A 16,567-nucleotide genomic window follows, 5' to 3' on the forward strand; every position below is an offset into this window, starting at 1 on the left:
TCACAAGCAAGCTGTTCCATTGATAGTATCAGTTGGGACTCTCATTGTCATAACCAACAGAGTACTCCTTATACACACACACATACACATATATTTTATTTTTTTTATTTATGTGCCATTTTCAAGCCTGTCTGTGTGTGTGTGTCTTCTAGGATCTCAGGCATCCTCCATCTGATTGCGCCCAAATTTGATATGTAGATACCAACGGTATCAGGGTGTGTATAAGTCTTGAAAAAATTACAAAAATCGATTCCAGGTGAGAATGTAATCGATAAAGCCGTGGGAATGTGCATTTGTACACGCAAGTACATCAGCTGTTGCGATTGATACTATGCGTACATGAGAAAAATGTACGTGTAGTTTGCGCAAAAAAAGGCGGCTGGCTTGAAATAATGCCACAAAATGCAGTATATTTAAGAGACTAAAAAAGTAAGATGCAAAAGAGATATTTTCTTCAAATTTGGCATGAAGGAAGGAAAGACTATTTGGTTTCTCAAGAAGTTTTTCTTTTTGCCTTAACTTCGTTTAACAAAACCAAAAATTTTATTGAAATAAAGGCATGTTTAATTATTTTTTAATGAAAAGAAAACACTGATTGCTTTTTATTCAAGGAAGAAAATACTATTTTCTTTCTAATAAATGATTTTTGTTGCCTTACAGCTTTAAACCAAAAAAAGTGTGTTTTTAGTGAAAGAAAACCATTATTGTATTCAATCGAGATTGTTTGAGCTATATTTCAAGGTGAATGTAGTCAAAATACTTCAATTTTAGAAACAAAAGACTATTTGCTTGCTTCTTAATCGTGCAATATTTGCATTTACTAAACATACACAATTAATCTACAATTGACCAGTTTTTGTTTTTTTTTTCAATGAAAATGCGATACTTTTGCATTTCTAACTATAATTGTGTTATTGTTTCAAAGGTATTGGTGTTTATCTCGTGTACGCATAGTATCGATCGCAACAGCTGATGTACTTTGCACCTACAAATGCAGGTTCCCATGGCTTTATCGATCGCATTCTCACCTGGAATCGATTTTTGTAACTTTTTCAAGACTTATAGACGCCCTGATACTGTCAGTTATTACATATCAAATTTGAGCGCAATCGGATGGAGGATGCCCGAGATCCTAGAAGACACACACACAGACAGACAGAACAGATTTTATATAATAGATATACATATGTGTGTGTGTGTATATATATATATATATATACATAAATACATATGTATACACTCACATATATATATACACATGTATACACACACATATATATATACACATGTATACACACACACACATATATATATATATATATATATATATATATACACATATATATATAAATATATGTATACACACACACACACACACACACATATATATATATATACATACAAATATACATCTATATACATATAAATCTATATATACATATAAATCTATATATTGCTGGGAGCCTCCTCCAAGATGTGGCACTTGGTGAAGAATGGAGTTTGATCTAGCTGCCCTCATTTGCACCTCTTGCTGTGAGGTAGGTTCACCTAGGACTCTCAACAGGAAGAGGTCCATCTTTGATTTAAAAACACCTACATCTACTTTGTGCATGATCCTCAGGCTCTTTGGGAGAATATTAAAAAGTTGTGGGCCCCTGAAACCCAGGCTGTTGCAGTAAAAGAGTAAAAGAGAATGCTTCAACAATAGGCGCAGGAGTGGCTGTGTGGTAAGTAGCTTGCTAACCAACCACATGGTTGCGGGTTCAGTCCCACTGCGTGGCATCTTGGGCAAGTGTCATCTGCTATAGCACCGAGCCGACCAATGCCTTCTGAGTGGATTTGGTAGACGGAAACTGAAAGAAGCCTGTCGTATATATGTATATATATATATATATATATGTGTGTGTGTGTGTTTGTGTGTCTGTGTTTGTCCCCCTAGCATTGCTTGACAACCGATGCTGGTGTGTCTACGTCCCCGCCACTTAGCGGTTCGGCAAAAGAGACCGATAGAATAAGTACTGGGCTTACAAAGAATAAGTTCCGGGGTCGATTTGATCGACTAAAGGCGGTGCTCCAGCATGGCCGCAGTCAAATGACTGAAACAAGTAAAAGAGTAAAGAGTAACAAGAAAAGTATTTGATCAGCTAAGAGGGTGATGATAATGTCATAATAAAAAAAAATCTTGTTAAATACAGCTGCCCAAGATTTCCTGGTTGAAATGATAATCTATTTTGCTGTTTATCAAGCTGAGAACAAGACATACATGCATACATACATATTTAAACAGACAGATATTTTCCTATTATTTAATTGGCAGAAATTACAAAAGTGATTTGAAGATTTCATGCATGGTATGTGTGTGTGTGTGTGTGTGTGTGTGTGTGTGTGTGTGCGTACATGACTGAGTGTACATTCCATCTCACTGTCATGTGTTCTGAATAGAAGCAAAAGCACTGTTTGCAATCCCTCCATGAAATCATGTCTCAACTGTTTCTTCTTCAACAGATGGGGCAAATCATTAGCTTGCTTGGAAACAGAGGAGATTGGAATCAGCATGAGTATCGTCTTACCCATACAAGCATGGAAAGTGGATGTTTAATGATAATGATGGTGATATATATATATATATGTGTGTGTGTATATAAGGCGAGCTGGCAGAACCGTTAGCACGCCAGGCGAAATGCGTAGCCGTATTTCGTCTGCCGTTACATTCTGAGTTCAAATTCCGCCAAGGTCGACTTTGCCTTTCATCCTTTCGGGGTCGATAAATTAAGTACCAGTTACGCACTGGGGTCGATGTAATCGACTTAATCCGTTTGTCTGTCCTTGTTTGCCCCCTCTGTGTTTAGACCCTTGTGGGTAGTAAAGAAATATATATATATATATAAATAACCTTTTGTGGAGAATGGCGATTTGACGTCTATATCTAGCATGTTGACTGTCCACTTTTCGTGTTCAGTCCTTAATTGGTATATATATATATATATATTTCTTTTATTATTATTATTAGGGCCAGGTTCCAACTTGGGCCAAAATTATTTGCCATCAGCTACATCTGTCCCATCAGGGTTTGAAGATGCAGTGTCATAAGTGCCACATAAATCCAGGTGTGTTCAACAACAGGTTGTAGATTGGGAGCTCAAACCCTAGTGCAGCCAGTAAACTTAGTCATTTTGACCTTTCAATAGCTTAACACTGACAGGGGTCATATACTCTTCCTGTAGATTGCATTTCCTCATTAGTAGAGACAAATTCTCCTCCAGTGAGGCAGAAATTGTGTGGACTCAATGAATCAGTTTGTTGAAGTTTGCATCAACTGCATACCAACCTCCCACAATTTAAGGCTGGGATTTTCCATCATTGAGGTTTACTTCCCTAGGTATGTATGTATATACATACACACATATACTAGTCTAATATCAAGCCTACAGACAGGAAATTAAATAAGAAGAGAAATTTGTTTCTCATTCTACTTGAATAATCAAATAGCATGAAACTCAATGATTAACTTTATTTTTACATGTGCATACATTTCTTTGGGCATACATTTTGTGTATTCACATATGTAATCAGTGTATTTTCTCACATTTGTATGTATGTATGTATGTATGTATAAATATATAAATAATTTAGAATGAAAGTAAACTTTCCTTTCACTTTTCTTTATTCTCTCCACTCTGTCTTTTTCTCAATTTTTCTCCCCTCTACCAATTCTCTTTCATCTAAATGATGAACTAGATGCTTTGTGAATTTTTAAAAATGTAATTTAAGGACTTAAAAAGTCCATAATAGAGCTCAAGGTTTTTGAAAAAGCAAAATTTCTAATTTTGTTTAAACTCAAATATGAGTCATAAAGTAAATTCAACAATAGGTTTCCACACATTGTTAAACTTAACACTGAAGCTTTGTCTTAAACTTTCCATGTAACATGCACCAATAATGTTTAAATCCCCCACCCCTGTGAAGTGTATCACTAACTTTTGTCCTGTATATTACAAGGTTGAAAAGACTGAGAACCAGTGCTCTAATTTTTCCTCTTCAAAGGCCTAATACACACATTTTCTCATTCTGTTTACATAATTAGAACCTCACAAACAGATGAAACTTTCTAGAAAAAGACAAATTTTTCTTCTTTTGTCATCTAAATTGATTTATGAAATTAAATTTTGGGGTTATTAATCTGGAGAAAGTTGTATGAAAAAAAATAAGTTACTTCAAATATTTATGTAAATGGAAAAGATTCATATTTTTCTACTAATTGACACAACATAGAATGCTTATCTAATTTAATTTTCCATAGCATACGTGCAATATCTTGCGTGTTTTGAGGGAAACCTGATGAACCAACAAAACTAAAGAAAAATAAAAATTCATAAAAGGGGATAAAATGGACTTTTTAAAATAAAAATTATACAGATTTTTGACAGGTTAATTAAGACAGATTACTTGTTTCCAAAGAGTTAATTACAATCTTTAACACCTGTGAAATAAAAAGTTAGAACACAAAAAGACACATACAAAATTACAAGAATAGTAAAAGACAAGGATGAATAAAGTTTACTTTGTTGAAGTAGGTGATATAAAATATAGATGAGTTCACTATCCTAAATGATTTTTATTGAAATCATGTCTTACATTTTACCTGTTACTTTATAAACACACAGGCATAGTTACAGATTCAGTCCAAATGTATTGCACCTTGGGCAAGTGTTTCATGGCACTAAAGGACTTTTTCACAGTCATAATTTTTTACCTCTTTTAGTTTAACCCTTTCGTTACCAACCCGGCTAAAACTGGCTCTGTGTACAAATGTCTTGTTTTCATAAGTTTTGAATTAAAATCTTCCACCAAAGCTTAGTCACAATTTATGTTCCTAACACTAGCTGAATGATAACTAAGTTATTTTACTATATTCTTTGTTATATTTAAAGTAATTGAAAGAAATACAGAGCATCTCAAAAAAATACAGTAACGAAAGGGTTAATCGAAAATATTTCTGTTGATTTTAATAATTCTTTTGCTTCTTTATTTAAACTAGAATTTTTTGTCTTTTATTCATTTGCAATATTGAAAAGGAATTAAGAAATCATGTAAATTCTGAATAAGCATTTGGCTGAAGTTAAAACTAAGTTAAAGTATAGGCTTGGCTGTGTGGTAAGAAGCTTGCTTCCCAACCACATACTTCTGAATTCAGTTCCTCTGTGTGGCACCCTGAGCAAATATCTTCTACTATAGCCTTGGGCCAACCAAAGCCTTGTGAGTGGATCTGGTAGACAGAAACTGAAAGAAGCTCATCATATATATATATATATATATATATATATATATATATATATATATATATATATATATATATGTATTTATGTATTTTTGTGTCTGTGTTTGTCCTCCCCGCACCATTGCTTGGCAACCAATGCTGGGGTGTTTACATCCCTGTAACATGGCAGTTCAGCAAAAGACACTGATAGAATAGGTGCTAGGCTTACAAAGAATAAGTCCTGGGGTCGATTTCTTTGACTAAAATACCCTGCAAGGTGGTGCTCCAGCATGACTGTAGTCAAATGACTGAAACAAGTAAAATATATATATATCATCATCATCATCGTTTAGCGTCCGCTTTCCATGCTAGCATGGGTTGGATGGTTCAACTGGGGTCTGGGAAGCCAGAAGGCTGCACCAGGCCCAGTCTGATCTGGCAATGTTTCTATATATATATATATATATATATATATATATATACTAGTTGACCATCCTGCTGTTGCTAGGGAGTTTTCACAACAGAATCCCCTGATAGACTTTTAACATGCCCATATATGATGGATTTCTCCATTTTGACACCGATTTTTTCACATTTGTTTTCACCACACCCTTGCAAGCGTTTTATGAAAATCAATTTTTTAAAATTTGTGATTCCCTCACCCCTTTCTGGCCTCATTTTCTCCAACTATTTTTTGCTCTCTGCACTTAAAAGCAATGGGAAATGCCTTATCAGTAAAAAAAAAAAAAAGGAGAAATTTTGAACATCATGATTGTTTTCAAACCCTCTTCCCCACTCAGTATTTTCAAACAGAAAAGGAAACAATTTAAAAATATTAGTGAAGGTTTTTACAATTTTGTCATTAACCCCACCCATACCCCATAAATCATAAATTTTTTTACATTTTTTTCAAAATTCATTTTAATCAGGTTCATATTTTAAATATGGACAGTCAGAATCTGCAATTTGTTCCTGTTTATAATTTTAAAATAATTTTCAGATGAAAACATGTGCGATTTAAGGGAGATTTAGCTGTTGTTTTTAGCACATCCTACCACCACTTAGTACCTTCCTTGTTTCTTTATCACTCTGACATGTATTGATGTTTTTCAATATTTTTCTCCCCGTAAACACATTTTATGGAATGATGATGTGGAAGTAATGGTTTTGATTAGCTAAAGGGTGGTTCATTGCTGAGATTTTAGCAGCAACGAAAAAAAAATTTTGTAATTTAAATTTCTAACCTCCACCTGCATCAAGCAAGGTGTGTGTGTGGGGAGGGGGCTTTTTAAACCACTGTCACCTGCATAAAATTCCTTACACACAGTGACACACTAGAGTGAGCAATATACATGTATATACAAAATGAGAGAGAGAAAGAGTGTAGTAAATATACATAGAGAGGAGAAAAGTTTACAATAAGAAAAGTGAAAAATGAGAGAGAGAGAGAGCTTTTCTGTTGCTGTCACAGATTTTGAAATTTTAAAATCAAGTGAATATTTTCAAATTTGGTATATTGATGTACTTTTTCCAATTTTGTAATTCATTTATTCAAGAAAAATTTCAGAAAAATATTACAGAGGTTTAAAGTTTGATCATTTTTACCCAGTTAGCAAACAGGATTTGTGTGTGATAGCTAGTATCATATAATGAAAGTAAACATTAGAAGATGAAGTTTTAAACAAAATGAAAGCAATTGCATGTCAAATGAAGAGAGTGAGAGAGAGGGGGGGCAGCAGCAAGTGCGAAAGATAATATATATAAAGAGAGAGATGAATATATAGAAAAGAAAGAGATGAATATATACGTAGATGGGAAGTGTAAAAAAAGAGAGAGCCTGGGTAACCAATAAAGAGTGGGAGATTTGTCAACCTGAAAGTTGAGTTATTTCTCATAGCAAATTATATTTTTTAATCGTTGTTTATAGACAACCGTCTCTTTGGGATGCAGATTTCAAAAATCAAATTCATTTTTCTAGATGATGCACCATATCAGAGCCTTTGGAGGCTGAACACACACATACATGTATATAAACATACACACATATATACATACACACATATATACATACACACAATATATACACACACACACATGCACATATATATATACAGTAATCCCTCGCCATATCGCGGTTCACCTATTGTGGTTCATTATTTAAGCTTATTTCGATTCCTCCATAGTGCCATTTTGCATTTATAGTAAATTAAATATAAATAAATAATAAAAATAATAAAAAAAATATATACAGTACTGTACTGTTTCTAATTTGTGGATTTTCAACTATCGTGGGGGCTTTTGGAATGTAACACCCACGATAGTCGAGGGATTACTGTATGTATGTGTGTATATATACATACATATACATACATACATATATCTATATATATATATATACACACACACACACACACACATATACATACATACACATAAGTGAACAAATGAAAGAAAATGGCATTCAACATGTTTGGTAAGAGTTAACATATATTATTCCTACCACTATTATTTCATAACAGTTTGTATCAGCTCCGTGTAACACAAACTTTTGTAGGTTCATCAAATGAACCTGACGAGACTGGTTCATTTGAGGAACCTACAAAAATCTAAGTCGCAAGGAGCCAAGTCAAACTGTTATTAAATAATACATACATATAATCTTTTACTTCTTTCAGTCGTCAGACTGCAGCCATGCTGGGACACCACCTTGAAGAATTTTAGCCGAATGAATTGACCAGAGTACTTTTTTTTTAAAAGCCTGGTACTTTTTCTATCATACTCTTTGCCAAACTTCTAAGTTATGGGGATGTAAATATACCATCATCAATTGTCAAGTGGTGGTGAGGAACAAATGTAAACACAAAAAGACCCACACACACACATTATATATATATATATATTTATATTTATAAGGCTTCATTCAGTTTCCACAAGGCATTGGTCAACCCAAGGTTACAGTAGAAGACACTTGCCTAAAGTGTCGCACAGTGGGGCTAAACCAAGAACCATGTTATTGAGAAGCAAACTTCTTACCACAGAGCCATGTCTGTGCATATATATATATACTAGCAGTATCGCCCGGCGTTGCTCAGGTTTGTAAGGGAAATAACTATAAAGCATTTTTAGAGAGTTATAGCCAAAAAATGGGAAAAAAATGGTAAATTTTTTTTGAGAGTTAAAAAAGGTGGAGTTGCGTCCCCTAGACGGTCTGTGGTTTGGGTTTCTGATTCTCGACCCCATGTCGAATTTATCAATTTTTTTCAGAACTGGGGGAACTTTTCAAAATTTTCGCTGCGTTAGTTTTGAATTATGACATTGGGCTATGTGTGTGTCAAGTTTCATCAGAATCGGTTGAAAGCCGTGGTCAGGGTGAGGGTACGAGAAAACAGACACACAGAAAACGCACAGACAAACTGCCGTTTATATAGAGAGAGATATATATGTGTGTGTGTGTGTGTGTGTGTGTGTGTATATATATATATATATATATATATATATATATATATATGTGTGTGTGTGTGTGTGGTGTGTGTGTATATATAATTAATCCAAACAAGAAAGCAAAAAAAAACACAACAACGTGAGGACGTGGAACAAATAAAGTATTATTGGACGCTCAGGAAAGAAGGAAAGGAGGAGGGTTTAACGTTTCGAGCAGAGCTCCTCGTCGGAAACATAGGAGAAGGAAAGATCCAGAGAAGGGAAGACAGAGGAAAAAAAAATCGCCAACGGTACACATGCGGTCACATTTATATATATATGTGTGTGTATGTGTGCAAGTGTATGCAGGTATGACAGGGGTTTAACAAGTTCATTTTGCAACAATGTTGTTTCAGCCTGGGCATATAGCTCTGGGCTCTCAAATACCTTTTGAATTAATTTGGTAGAAAGAAGCTGTAGAAAGCTTATTTTGTACACACACTTGTGCACATGCTTGAATATTTACATTTTGCAAGCATTTTTTGAGTTAAGGACAATGGGCTCTGTTGTTATTACCCTGACAACAGACTCATCTGCTCTGTGAATTTGGAAATGAATGGAACAAGGCTTCCATTTTTGAAGAACAGGGAAGGGTAAGTAGCAGAAATGACATCTGGCTGTAAACCAAATGCCTCAATAATGCATCCTTATAATCCCTGCTAGTATGGGTTATAGGGGTACATTTGTAAAAAGTATAGGAAACAGATGTAAAGACAAATGATATATGACTATAAGAAGAATCAGACGTAGTATGGACATGTATGTGTGGGAGATGACAGCTGTATATAATAGTGTCACACACTCTAAGTAAGAGGTGCTGGAGAAGTGGGATACCAAGAAATACTTGGGACAAAATGGCATAAACTGATCTCAAGATATGGACTTCACAGAAGAGATAACAAAGAGATTGTGTTGACTGGGAGTCACAGTACTAGAGATGAGTCGATTACAAAAGACCTAATCAGTAGCATTTATATGTGTCAGTATTGAACATAAATTTTAAATGAAAGAGAGAGAAGTTTGTATGTGTGTGTATGAGAAAATATTGTCTTACTGAAGTGGTGATGTGTGTGAGTGTGCATAGAGAAAGGCGGGTGGTGTAGACAACAAACAGATGTATTAGTATATATATATATATATATATATATATATATAAATTCAAAAGAGTACAGTAAGATCCATAATGGTAGAATCCAAGAAGTATAAAGCTTCAATGGTAATCCAGGTGGAATAGGGGTGAAGTGGTTCAAGAGAGGTGGCAAAAGTCAAAGAAGTAGGTAGGAAAGAGATGACAGTCCAAGGGTGAAGGTTCGGGCTGGCAGGATCATACAGGGGTGACCATGTGAGTGTATATTATATACAGTTCAAAATTATGCAAAAAAAAAAAAACAAAGAACAAAAGATGGAGACAGGTGAGGGAACAACAAACAGGATGTGTTAGTTTGACACTCAGGAAAAATGAAAGAAATCTTTGATGTTTTAAACCTATACTCTTCTCTCACCTCTCTACACCTTGTTTTTTGTATAATTTTGAACAATATATACATATATATTTTCAAACATATGCACACACACACACACACACACATTTCACATACATACAGATATATGTGAGAAAATGTTTTCAATACACATAGTAAAGTTAGTTTATTCATTCAAAGCTTATGATTTACTCCCTCTCACCAGAGTTTTCCACTGTATATGGTCCTTCAATTGACAAAAAGATGGATCATACATGCTGCACTCAGTACTCCCTTCCAGCACCCTAAGTCACTGATGGTCATTCCATACCAACTATTCACCATTAACATGTAACTATCACAGCCTCTCTTCCATTACTTCCTCCTCTATTACTATTACCGATATCTCTTGCTATTCATTGCTCTATCTCTTTCACTTGCAATGACTATCCTATCATGACACTCACACTGCTTCTCTATTCAACCTCCTACCAACAATTGTGTAACTAACATTCTCTCTCTCTTTCTCCCATCACCCCCTCCCATGCCATGCCATAATTTTGCATCCCTCTGTTATGTTCATATTCACATTTTCCTCTTTCACACTTTTTCTTAACACCCACCACCTTTTATTTATACTATTGATCACAAGGTTCCATAATCTTGCACAGAAGAAAGCAACCTCTCCAATGTTAGTGTCACAACAAAATGCGCCTAGTACATTCTACAACATGGTTGGTGTTAGGAAGGGCATTTAGTCATAGAAATCGAGTTAAAAAGAAAAATGGAACATACATGTGAAATATAGTTCTTTGGCCCAGTTAAGAGAGCAGTAATTCTGAATAGGAACTGAATCAGACTGTGACAATTTGTTCAACTCATGCCAGCATGAAAAATGGTTATAAAAGCAAATTATGACAATGATGATGATATTTTATTCATACCTACACACCAGGTAGGTATTAATTAAGAATTTATTATTTTATTATATTTGACATTTTTTACTTTCAGAAAATTCCATTATCATATTTGGTGGTATTAAATTTAGTAGCACACTAAACATGGAATAATAAAGCAACAGTGGCCAACATATAGAACAGTATTTAGAAAAAAATAATAATAGTAATAAAAATGCAAAGAAACAGGTATTTGGATAAATATAAGGAACTGCAAGTCTACTAACAATTGATGCCATCTTAGTTTGATGCAAATGAAAACCTGAAGTGAATGAGCTTAATTCCAGAAAGTACACTACCTTTTTGAAGATGCTCCATAGCCCGAGGTGAAAGATCAAGGGATGTTTAATTTCTGAACATGCTAGCCTCACGGTTACACTATGCTGATCAATCCATCAAGCACTAAAAAGATCATGATCCATCTAGGAATGGACAGCAAGGTAAGAAAAAAGCCTCCAGCTCTGGCAATTTCCAAATTCATGCAACTGGAGAGCTGCTGGTCACTGAGTATGGACAATGGCTAAATCTTGCAGGTGGCTGTTTTGGAAATAAAAGCAAAGTAAATAGAAAAGTTTAAGGAATTTTTTTGATTATTGATTTTTTTTCATTTAAATATTTTGGAGAAAAAAAAGCAAACAAAAAATATTTTTGTTGAAAACATTTTTGAATTTTCAAAGTTTTTTTTAATAAATAAAAAAAAAAATAAAACAAAAACAAGCAAACTATCCAAAACAAAAAAAAGTAAGTCTAAGCAACTAAGACTAATTAATTAACACTATCTTATTTACAAGGGTGGGCTGACAAGTTCATAGGCTGACTATGAAGGAGCAATGCTAGAGCCCTGAAATCTTGCATGCATCAATTTCAACCCTTCTTCTTAGTAACTGAATTGTTTCTTTCCAGGCAAACTGACATCTGACTGTTCAAAGAACACTCCAGAAGTAACTATAGTGACTTTTCTTGATAATGAACAAAATTTGGCATCATAATGTTATCAAGTACCTGCAGGAAAAGGGTTTAACCCTTAAGAACATTCATGCTAACATGGTTGCTACATTTGGGGATGACACTCCAGCTTAAACAATAGTGCAAAAGTGGGCAACTGAATTTAGGAGTGGAAGGGAGAGTCTTCAAGATAACCCAAGGTCTGAACATTCTGCAACTGCCAACATTGATCATGTTAATCACATGGTGATGGATGATAGATGATTCACTAAATCAAATAGTCAATGTTGCTAGCATATTCCATGAGAGAGTTGAGAATATTCTGCACAATGAACTTGGCAATGACAAAGGTTTCTGCTTTGTGGGTGCTATGTCTTCTGACACCTGATCAAAAGTGCACCAGGTAGATCACATGATGAGAAAATCTGACATTATTTGAGGCAGATTCAGTTCCTAACCCAGGATAAGTGTTGGCTTCATCATTTTGAGCCAAAAACAAAGAGATAATCTATGAAGTGGAAACATCCCTCCTCACCTGCTCAAAAGAAGTCCAAGGTCATTTCAACAGCAGGTAGGTGATGGCCTCAGTGTTTTGGGATGCAAAAGGCATTATGTTTATTGACAAGCTTCAAAAGGGCCACACCATAAATGGAGAGTATTATGCCAACTTACTGAGGCAGTTATGAAAGGTTATCAAGACAAAATGCCCAGGAAAACTGACGAAAGTGGTCATGATTCATCAGGACAATGCTCCAGCACACAATGGCTGCTGTTCATGAGTGTGGCTTTGAACTAGTTGATCACTCTTTCTATTCTCCTGGCTTGGCCCCCATCTAACAATCACCTGTTCCCCAAAATGATGGGTTTTTTTTTTTACCAACAATGGGATCCAAGTGCTGCAACACCAATGGAAGAAGTGTGCAGACCACAAGGAGGACTAGGTTGAAAAATAAACCTCATTTGGTCACATTCCATGAGAGTATCTTGATCAGCCTATGAACTTTATAGCTGTCTCTAATATATTCATGGAGCTAATGGTGAAAAGAGCTTTTTGATATCTAGTAGAATATTCTATGACCAACTTCAACTAAGATTTTCTATTTTCTCGTACTATGAAGGAATCAAAATACCAGTAACATATTCCTCAACAAATTCTATTTTGTTTGACATAAAGAGAAACTTCATTAGTAAGAAAGAAATATCTTACAAACTTCTCAGAACTTTCCTAAGATAAGGAAGCCATCTCTAGTCAATCACTCAATTACATTCATTCTGTTAACTATACATTTACAAGCCAATGAGGGAGCATCTGTACAGTCTTTCAACCTGCTAGAAATAGCAGCCAAGTGTTATCCAAATTATCTCTCACTGTTTTGGGATTATGTGGCCTTGGGTGCATTGTACATGAGAAAAAGCTGGGATGATCATAGTTGGAATACCTTTGATCATAGAAACACTCATATAGAGTGATCTGAGACTAAACAATAAGAACAATAACTGACTATTTACAATGCTACCATGAAAATATTTTCACTGCACCACCAACAACACCATCAGAACATTAGAGTAGCACACTAAAAAACACTGTCCTTCTCACACAGTTCAGGCATTCATTAAACCCAAAGCTGCACTAGTGTACACTATCTATGACAGAAGGACAAGTGTCCTGCTTTGACCAAATTCACCTCACCTCTCTTCAATGTGGCCATCATCAGAAACTATTGATACATAAGGACTGACTGAACATGGGGAGAAGAAAAAGAGAACAAAAAGGCAACATGCTTAGACTGCCTCACTGCATCTCATATGACAAACCCCACTGTGTGTATGAAAGCATAACAATCTTCCACTAGAAAGGGAGTCCGAATTTCAGTTTCTCAATCATGGCTGATCAACAACTACAACTAGTCAACTGCTTAATATATATTTCTCTCATACAATGTTTTATAAGTTAATATTATTTAATCATGTAAATTTACAATCAGCCATGAAAACTGCTTTAAATGCTAAGACAGAAAAATCTAATGATACCTCTTGTGGCAACATCAGACAACATTGTCTAAGCTATACTCTTAAAGCATAGGGTCCTCCAGCCCTGATCATGATCCACATTAGAAGCTATTGCTCATCCATCTCAGATGGCACTGTTGTTACATAATACAAGTATTCTCCGATATTCTAGTACAGTCTGTTTAAATTTAATTGATAATCAACAAACAAACCTGGAGCAGCAAACAAAAATTAAACTACTTGAAAATAGCATTTTATTTATTCATTTATTTTATTTTATTTCTAATGAGACGTGACACCTTCAGTGAGGTAATTCACTGAGGTGATTTATTCTGGCAAATTCTATATAGCCTGCAGTGTGACATGAACTGCTGACCCATATGCCAAGGTTGAATATCACCAACTGGATTATAATGACTGTCATAGAATTATTTACATAAACAAATACCACTTATATCACATAGCTAGTGTTAGGAAGAAATATTAAATATGAGCTCCAACAATTCCTCTATATTAATTTACATGTCGTTCCAGACTTAGACTGATAGAAAAATGGATGTAGAACTATTATAAAATGATGAAGGCTAAAATTTTTTTACATTTAATTTTCCATCTGAACATGTGTTTCACATATCTACAACAGAATATTTATATATATTAACACTATATTTTCTTAACAGTGAGATTTGGCTATTTTATCACAAGTCTTTCTTCTTATTCTAACTACAACCAACAAATGCCATTTATTCACCCATCGTGTTTTCATCTGTTCACATTCTAAATGTATAATAGCACAGTCATATCATTTTTGTATGTGAATGTGAGCATGTGTTAAAGAATGCATTCGATGCCCAGCCATATTCTCACCCACTCATGTTCAACCTGTCTTGCCACTTCTTACATGACAACAAAAATGACAAACAATACAGTCAAACAAACACACACATGCAGACATGCAAATAAACAACAGCACGCACACACTCACAGATCAAACAATATCCTACATTCATAAGCTTCTCAAGTGGACATACTGCTACCACCCAACCTGATGCAACAATCAAGAAATAAAACACATTGAGATAATATTCACTTTATTTTTTTAATGAGACATAAAATTTTCAGCAAGGTGATTCACCTGAGCTGATTTACACTGATACATAAATGGTGACATGCTTGCAGTGAAATATGAAACTGCTGACCCATAAGCCAAGATCCAGTATCACAAAGTATGATTGGATTATGTCTCTTGAAACATTCTATAAAAAGTACTCATAATCACATCAAAACACATAAAAAAAACTATTGTATGGTGGTTATACGCTTTGATTCATACTAAGCTAAAGAGGGTTCCTTCCTATGATAGCATATGAAATATTTATCTTGTTATTGTAAACCTGTTTTGTTTCATAATTTGATAATGTATTTCAAGAACCTTTTGAAGAGAAACTTTTGAATCTTCTCAAACTATATACTATTTGTTTGTTATTCATTCACTGAATGCGATCATTAGACACCAGTCATGCTGGAACATCACCTTCAAGTGTTTCTTTTTCTTTTGAGACAACCATATGAACCTCATCACTTATTTCAGTCAAATATTTTTTCGATCTATTTACAGAATGAATAGCTAAGTTACTATTTGACATAATGAGATGCAAGTCCACACACTAGCATGAACACACACACACACACACACAACAGACAACCACATAGTTTTTCCCCCTACAAAATTCCACTCACAAGGTATTGGTCAACACAAGACTATAGTAGAAGTTACTAGCCCAATGTACAAATGCATTAAGACTGAAACAAGCATCCTGTGGTTATGAAGCAAATTTGTTAACCCCACAGCTATGCTGGTACCCACTTGATAAAAGAAAATCAAACTGAATTCTTTTGATAGCATCTCAAATATGCAACATCATTTTCCATAAAGCATGCAAACAGAGCTATCATAGCAACTAATTTATTTTTCTAAGCTCTCACTCATTCTTATCTACACCACAAGTTAAATATATTTGATTCAGCCATTTTCAATTTTATGACAAGATGTTATTTCATTCATTTTAAATCTGTTTTATTCCATGCTAGCATGGGCTGGATATCATTTTACACTCGGATGTCTTTCTTGTTGCTAATCCTTACCCATTTTTCAGGTAGGAGATTTTTTAATCAACTAGCCTTCAAAAGTGTAAAGTGATGCAACGTTGTCAATAGGGGAATGTGAACATCACCTCATTTCACCCAGGCAGTGACAAATGAAACCATGAAATATCATTCATGCAAACAGACCCGCAATCATATATATCTGTACTTATATATATATCATCATCGTTTAACGTCCGTTCTCCATGCTAGCATGGGTTGGACGGTTTGACCAGGGATCTGGGAAGCCAGAAGGCTGCACTAGGCTCCAGTCTTATCTGGCAATGTTTCTACAGCTGGATGCCCTTCCTAAC

The 16,567-nt window shown here is 34.8% G+C and overlaps 1 protein-coding gene across 7 annotated transcripts in view; it reads right to left on the reverse strand.

The window, feature by feature from the left end:
• Nucleotides 1-16,567, reverse strand: part of LOC115209715 (zinc finger protein 236) — a 217,776-nt gene that overhangs the window by 88,333 nt on the left and 112,876 nt on the right. For 3 of the 7 annotated variants that reach the window (XM_036500927.1, XM_036500928.1, XM_029778207.2), the window contains exon 2: nt 11,453-11,690. The exons of the other annotated variants lie outside the window; for them this stretch is intronic. In XM_036500927.1, coding sequence (XP_036356820.1) covers nt 11,453-11,471 — 19 coding nt within the window. In that variant the 5' untranslated portion in view covers nt 11,472-11,690. The remainder of the gene's footprint in view (nt 1-11,452; nt 11,691-16,567) is intronic. 7 annotated transcript variants of the gene reach the window in all.

The sequence above is a fragment of the Octopus sinensis genome, linkage group LG3, assembly GCF_006345805.1.
Source record: "Octopus sinensis linkage group LG3, ASM634580v1, whole genome shotgun sequence".
NCBI classification, from domain to species: Eukaryota; Metazoa; Mollusca; class Cephalopoda; order Octopoda; family Octopodidae; genus Octopus; species Octopus sinensis.